This window comes from Nicotiana tabacum, chromosome 24 (assembly GCF_000715075.1).
Source record: "Nicotiana tabacum cultivar K326 chromosome 24, ASM71507v2, whole genome shotgun sequence".
In the NCBI taxonomy this organism is placed as follows: domain Eukaryota; kingdom Viridiplantae; phylum Streptophyta; class Magnoliopsida; order Solanales; family Solanaceae; genus Nicotiana; species Nicotiana tabacum.
Window position 1 is genome coordinate 89,145,983 of NC_134103.1, and position 7,776 is coordinate 89,153,758.

General features: G+C 32.1%; 1 protein-coding gene across 1 annotated transcript; it reads left to right on the plus strand.

Moving 5' to 3' along the window:
* Positions 1 to 5,030: 5,030 nt before the first annotated feature.
* On the plus strand, positions 5,031 to 6,062 carry LOC107780116 (NDR1/HIN1-like protein 1). The gene has a single exon (XM_016600639.2). It carries the CDS (start codon positions 5,177 to 5,179, stop codon positions 5,810 to 5,812), a length of 636 nt encoding a protein of 211 aa, XP_016456125.1. The 5' UTR covers positions 5,031 to 5,176; the 3' UTR covers positions 5,813 to 6,062.
* The last annotated feature ends 1,714 nt before the right edge of the window (positions 6,063 to 7,776 follow it).

Genomic DNA, 7,776 nt, shown 5'->3' on the forward strand with positions numbered 1-7,776 from the left:
TAAACAGCACCAAAGTTCTGGTATGAACAGCCCAGTAGCAGCAAAGTAGAGAGGATAAATAGGAAAGTCTGGAAGAAGAGAAGGCGCAAAATGGTAAAAGTTGTGTGGAAAGATTATTTATAGGCTAAGGCCTGATGGTTCGGTATCAGCGGTGGCCGACCACCGTCTGACACACATTAAATGCCTCGGTAAAACCGAGCCGATGGGACAACCATCACATATGTCGAAATCGGGTTCGATAGAAACGTCGGCATAAATTTATCCGAGCCGCAGGGAAATCATATCGTTCCTCGCCACATCCTTTCCGAGAAACGAAGGGACTATCTGTGTACGGTCAAAACCGATTCTCAGTCATAAAGACCGGTCGAGACAATGACGTTTCAATCGAAGGGTATCCGCATGGCGAGCTCGGACGAATTTCGAAGTAGAGACGTCGAGCTTTGAGCTATAAGACCAATCAACCGCAAAACTCGATATCATTATCGAGCCCGCGTCCGAATCGGACTATGGGGTAACGACGACTGATACGGGCCCCGAATATCGATACTCCAAGGCAGAACCGGGCTCGAACTAAGACTGGGGATTCGGTCTAGCACCAAGCTCGAGTCAGTGCCGAGCTCGCAGACAAGATTCGTTACAACCGCACCAAGGGAGAGAATCTTGACGAGAATCAGGGGAGAGACAAACCATCATGGGTTCTCCACTATATGTATTATTTTATGTTGTTACAAATAAATGAGTGACCCTCTACTATAAAAGGGGAGATAGACTGCAATAGGGAAGGGACATTAAGATTTCATTGTGCTTGTTCTTCTAATATTTTTCAGTCTCCCCTTCCATCATTTTCCATTTTTACAGCAAAAATACCTGTATCGTCATTTTATATCAAAGAAATTTGCATACCCTTAGAACCATATCTAAATTTAACGTTATCCGATTTTTCGGGTAAACATTTATATCTATTATTTTTATAATTTTAATAAAATTTTATATATAAATTTATATCTCGCACTAAAAGTTATGAGTTTAATTGATCTCATTATTTAAATTTTACGTCTGCCCCGCTAGTGCGTGTATCTCCCTCATTGGATAGGATGACTAGAATTAAGGAAATTTCTGAACTTTTGTATAGTACTTTGGATTATAATAGAGCTCAAACTTCAAGGAAGATGTTGTTAAGGACCTCTTACAAGTACAAATAAATGAAATTTCTAAGGAAGGTGTGTCAGAGCCCAAAAGTGTACCTTTTACATTTAAAATCTGGACATTACAATGATAAGGGTGAACTTTGAAATTCTTGTGGGAAATGGGCTTATACTCGTAAGCGGAGTCGGTATTTAAAATTTATGGGTTCAAAATTTTAAATTTTTTAAGCTATTAAATTCAAAATTAATAATTTATACATATTCAATAAAAATTTTAAGACAACTACATGATTTTGACTGGCCGAACCCATAGCTTGTACTCTTCCTCCCGGCATATACTTAGATAAGTTAACAGACAAAAGAAAAAAATGACAATAAAATGGTATTTGTGGGGCATATCCTTGGCTTCTCTGTGCTGCTTCATGCTTTTTCCAGCACTAGTTCTTCTTTTCCAAGAGAATCATTAGGGGCAGACATAGCACACCCGATACGGATTCGGCTGAACCTACTAGTTTTGACTCAAAGCTTATATTTGTTTTAACAAGTTCATTAAATATATATAAATTATTAATTTAGAACCAAATAATGTAAACGAACTATAATTCTGAATTCATAAACTTCAAATACTGATTTTGCCTCTGAAAATCAACCGGAGGAATTCAACTTCATGCACATGACCTACTAGTTAACTTGAAGGCAGTAATGTAGTCGCATTTTCGCTAAACTGAGTCAAAATATAATTAAAGAATTATACACATAAGAAGCCAAAAAAATTAATATATAATATATACACGTGGTTTTTTTCACATAACTATATTATAATTTTTCAGACACCCTTTGGAAAGGGGTAGCTAAGCCACTACTTGAAGCTAGGGGCACTTTTTTCTACCATGTGTCATATGAATGTTAGGGAATTTCCTTATTTCAAGAATTCTATTTTTATCTAATGGCAACAGCAATTGATTACCCAATAAACTTACAAGTTAGCTGAAGGTAATTGTATGTAGTGAATAAACCGCTGTTATCGCTAAAATTGCCTGAATTGTGTAATATTTCTACTGATAGAATTTTCTCCAACCCATATGTTCTCCATCACCCATCTCTTAGCTAGTTAATTAATACAAATTCTCATCTGAATATATTACTTAATTATGATAAATAATTTTATAATTTAAAATAAATACTGAGTGTGAGTAAGTTTTTACCCACTATTTTTACCTACTTAATATGGATACCACTTTCGTTAGTAGAAACCAACCAATTAATAAAGAAAAAGCAAAAAGAAAACTTCTTCTGATATATTTAGAGTCTTTTGATTTAGAACATCTTACCAGTTACCAGCTGATTACCTCTTCTTCTTTTTTTTTTCAAAGGAAAATTTCTCATTCATATAATTCTTAAATATGCCAACTTAATCTCCTGCTCTTTGTTTTATTTTAAAAAAACTTCTCTCTTTATCTTCGGTTTAATTAATCCTATGGTGAATCATTTATAATCAAATCAAAAGAGTAGTACCAGCAAAATGTAAAAACGACGATACCATAATTATTCACATGTAGATGCCAAGAATTTCTAATCAAGGATAACAGAAGCAATATGTCAGTGGATTCATTTGATTATTGAATAGACTATTACGGAGCTTTAGGTTAGTGAGTAGGGGAAAACTTTGAGAAATTGTAGGTGTGGTGGAATATCATGCAAGGAAAATGATGTTTAAAATTGACCAATGGTTGCTAATAAGCTTTTCTTCAATTCCATGATTAATATATCATACAAACTCTTATTCTTATCGCTTGTTTGGCTACACTTATAAAATCAGCTTATTTTAAAAAATATTTTTGAATATCAATTAGTGTTTGATTAAATTTTCAAGAAGTGTTTGTAAGTTTATTTTTCTCGAAAATATTTTTCAAATAAGTGTTTTTTTGGGGAGAAGCAATCTTTTTTTGCTTCTCAAAAATTATTTCTAATTCTACTCAAAAAATATTTTTTTCCATCTAAAAGTTTGACTAGATATCTTAACTTTTAAAAAAAAATACTTTTAGTTAAAAAAATTACTTTTGACCCAAAAAAAACTTAGACAAAACTTGGCTATTATTCTTCTTCTTTATTCTTCTCTGTCATCATATTTGTCAACCTGTGTCATACCTTCCAAAGCTAGGGCCATCGCACCATTCCCCATTTGGTCGGCTGCATTATTCGAGTTATATTGTCTATAATACATGGTATATTTCTTTCGACCTAAAATTTAAATTTTATCGGTTCGAATTTAAAATTTTATCATAATTTTTTTGATTTACTGAACTTAATTAAACTAATTTTTATATTAATTTAGTAAATTTTCGATAATATATGGAATCTAAATTAAAATTACTAAATTCAAACAAACTCTTAACTAGTGCACTAGGTAGATTTCATTGTCACCCATGTTAGGCTGTTACTATCCTCACTATTACATTATATGAAACCTTTTTTCATGCAGTAGAGCGCGTTATTTTCTTAGAGATTAGATAATGACGTTAGTAACTAATCAAAATAGAAACATTCAGTTGTGATATTAGCTCGTGACAATGATTAGCCACCGTTCATCTCTTATAATCGAAGATAGTGGTTAAAGAGTTTAATTGTATCAGTATGGATTCATGAGTAGTTAAATCAATTAAGTTAAAAAATAGAAAGGAGTACAAGATTAGTGAAAATTAACCCTGTTAATCTTGCCGTAGCGTTTACATGATGGGATTATAAAATGTAACCTTTCAGCTTATATATTTTTCTTCCCCTGTTTTGAAAGAATAAAGAAGAAAAGGAAGGGGAAAACAAAGGAGAACGTTGCATGAATGAAAAATTTAAAAGTGTTGTATAAGACAATCGTGACGTTACTTAGGATTAAATTTATGAAGTAGCTTCTCACATTGCATGCTGTTTTATTTCATTAAACAGTATAACTCAGTAATACTTTTTATATTAATTTTATTAATTATATTATTTATCTACCGAAATTTTATAATTCCCATATACAGTCATACCTCTCCATAACATCCACTTCACTATAAAAATTAAGTATTTTCAGAACCAATATTCATGTTATGCTATAATGTTCTTTATAACAAAACTTTACTATAACATAAAAATATATTCGAAACAAAAAAGACTATTATAAAGGGGTTTGACCGTAGATCCTTAACCCATTGGAATATTAGAAAATGCAACAGTTGTTTCCGGCCTTAGCTGGTGAGAAACCCATAACGCGACTGGGCCCCAATTACGACAGAAACGTGTCATTTAAGCTTTCTTCACACTTTTCCAGCATTACCTTGTAAATTACTTTAAACATTTGTTACTAACCATTTTTACAAGAAAAAAAAAAAAAGGTGTATAAAGTATCCAACATTCACGAATGATTCAAAAATCATATATTATGTAAATAATTTATCCTAATATAAATATTAATACATGATTCTACATTAAAATGATGAATTCATAATTGGATTTGGGTTGGGGGTGGGGGAGTTAAAATGCATATTAAAAAGGAGAGAAAGATAAACGGAGTAGCTATTTAGTATTCAAAAAGCAACCATTTAAGGTAAAGCAAATTTTAGGTAAATATAAAGTATTCAATACTAACTACAACTATAATCTCATGAACTTAGTAGACTCAAGTCTTTTTCATCCTTAATGTTTTCTTTATCTATTTTGAATCGATACGGAATTTAAAAATTAAAAAAAAAAATTATGATTTTAGTGGGTTTAAATATATTATAATAATATTTTTACAAGATAATAAGATCTTTAAAATTTATAACTATAATATCTATGTAACTATAAAAATTTTAATATTCACTCTTTTCTGGTACTACTAAGAACCACTAATCAATTCACATCATCTACTCCTCACTCATCTTATCACTCTATATAGATAACCCAATCCTCACTTCCACTCCCTTCCCTTTAATTTTCTCCTACACTCCTCAGCTCCACGCGCCAAAACCACACCTCTTCCCGCCGGCCACCACTACCGGAAATTCTCAAACATGTCAGTGAAGGAATGCACCCACCACAAGGACAGAAAACAAAAACTTATCCGGCGACTCTGCGCCGGAATTCTCATCTTCCTCTTCATTGTCCTATTAACAATCCTCCTTATCTGGGCTATTCTTCAACCCAAAAAACCCCGTTTCATTCTACAAGACGCCACCATCTTCAATTTCAACGTTTCCGCCCCCAATATCTTCTCCACATCAATCCAAGTCACAATTTTCTCCCGTAACCCTAACGACAATATCGGCGTTTACTACGAAAAAATGCACGTATACGCCAATTATCATAATCAGCAAATTACTTATTATACTCAAATTCCTTCAGTTTATCAAGGTCATAAGGACGTTAATATTTGGTCGCCGTATGTTTCTAGTAATAACGTTCCGATTGCTCCTTATAATGGACCAGATTTAAAACAGGATCAGCAAAACGGTGGCGTTTGGCTTGATTTTAAAATTGACGGTCGTGTGAAATGGAAAGTTGGGACGTTTACTTCTGGGCATTATCATTTACATGTGAGGTGTCCGGCTTATGTACCGTTTGGGAACAATCCTGGAGACGGCGGAATTATCGTCGGAAATAACGCCGTTAAGTATCAACTTGCCCGGAGCTGTGATGTGAGTGTTTAATTTGAAGATGATGAAGAAGGGGAGTTTATTGCACTGAACTGGAAGTATTTAATTATTTCTCTGTTTTACTTTTTGGACCAACTTTTATGTTTTTTTTTTTCCTGCAATTTATACTTTCTTTGTTCTTAATTTTTGGTCCTATAAAGTTGAACTGTACATTTTGCTAAAGAATAATATTGGGGAAGTTCAGAATCTTGTAAGAAGTTGTATTGATATTCGTATTATAAAAAACTTATATACTATTACAATAGCTGTTTCTTCTCATTATCATTAATTAGAAAAGTGAAACAATTGTGTCAGTGGTACCAAATTGTCATTTTTCTCTCATTTTCATGCATTCAAAGTTTTTGTTACTCATGCTTCCTTTTTTTTTTTTTTTTTTTTGTAAAAAAAAAAATTATAAGAGTAGTTTTTGATTTTCCTATTATGTACGTAGATTGATTAAGAGAGAGAATTCAAAGGAAGATACTAAAAATCTTATATTCGTTTTGATATGACTATCTCTAATTTGTGCTACTTACACAAGGAACTATATTTATTACGACTAGTCTTGTACTATTACTCGTGCTTACTTGACTTTTAATTTTCTCGAATTTTATTTTTAATTAAATTGTTCATCGGTTAATTAAAATTTAGACCACGAGTAATGGCTTTTCCAATTTGCCAAGGTTTTTAGGGATTGGTGAATATTGGATCATGTGAGCTGTTATGGGTTTACTCTTATTGCTTGAGGTTTACTCTACTCTGCTTTTATTTTTAATTATTTTGTTTATCGATAATGCCATTTCTTATGTGAAGAAGTAAGAATTTGCACTCGGAAACTTAAATACTCCTTTCAATTTTAATAATTGTTTCTTTTCATTAGAAGAGTGAATAATTGTCGCAGTTGTACCCACGTTATAATTCCCTCTCACTTTCTAACATTCAAAGTTTTTATTTTTTATTTTTTTTAATTTCTCATTCTTACTTTGAGAGTTTGATTTTTACTCTTCTCTACTTTTTCTTAATTAAATAGTTCAATGATTTAAATCTTAGACCATAAGGAATGGCTTTAATTTTGCCAAATTTTGAGGGGTAGGTAAATGGGATCATGTGACCTGTTTTAGTTAGCCTAGGAATATAGAGAAGGTGCCCTCCATGTGCTTTATATAAGTTACTGTACGGGCTGATTTAAACAGTTTACCAAACTTAATGACTTGTTTCTTACGTCTTTTTCTTTCCTTTCTCACAATTCAATAATTTTGACAATTGTGGTTGAAGGTTCTTGGGGAAAAAGATCATTAGTACTGAATTAGAATCTCACACAATTAGTTAGTTTCAAGAAATTTTTTCCTAAACACTATAAATTCTCTACTGGTTTAAAAGCAACTATATTTTGTAATTTAAAAAACCCTTAAAATGAAGGGCTTTACACTGGAAGTTAGTTTAATTAAGTAGGAGCTAGCAGTCACATAATTTTTGTACTTAGAAAGTGCAAAACAATGTGGACGAGTATAGTTGGTAGGTTAATTATTATGAAATAGAGTGTCTTAATTAGTTGGAAAGTGTATACGTTTACTAAATTATGAAAATATAGAATTAATTATCAGATAGATAAGATTATATGTCGCGTTATGTCATTGGACAAAAGTGAAAGGCACTACCAAAAAGTAGTTGGTATAACATTAGAGGATTATTTACGGTATATAAATTTGTTTATCCGTAAAACGGTACAGTTGATTTTATACGTGATTTCTAGACAAGTGAACTAATTTGATCCTGAAATAATGCAATAATTGAAGAAATGTACAATACTTAGCCTTAAAATGTAGATGAAACAACAAAGATGACAGTTCCGAGAACAAGGTTTCCGAGCACAGCAATGATGAGATCAAAAAGAGGGAAAGTAAGATGTATTAAGCTTTGTATAGAATGTAGTGTAAGTTTAGCCAGAAAATTTGTGTCCTTTACAATGATAACTGGGC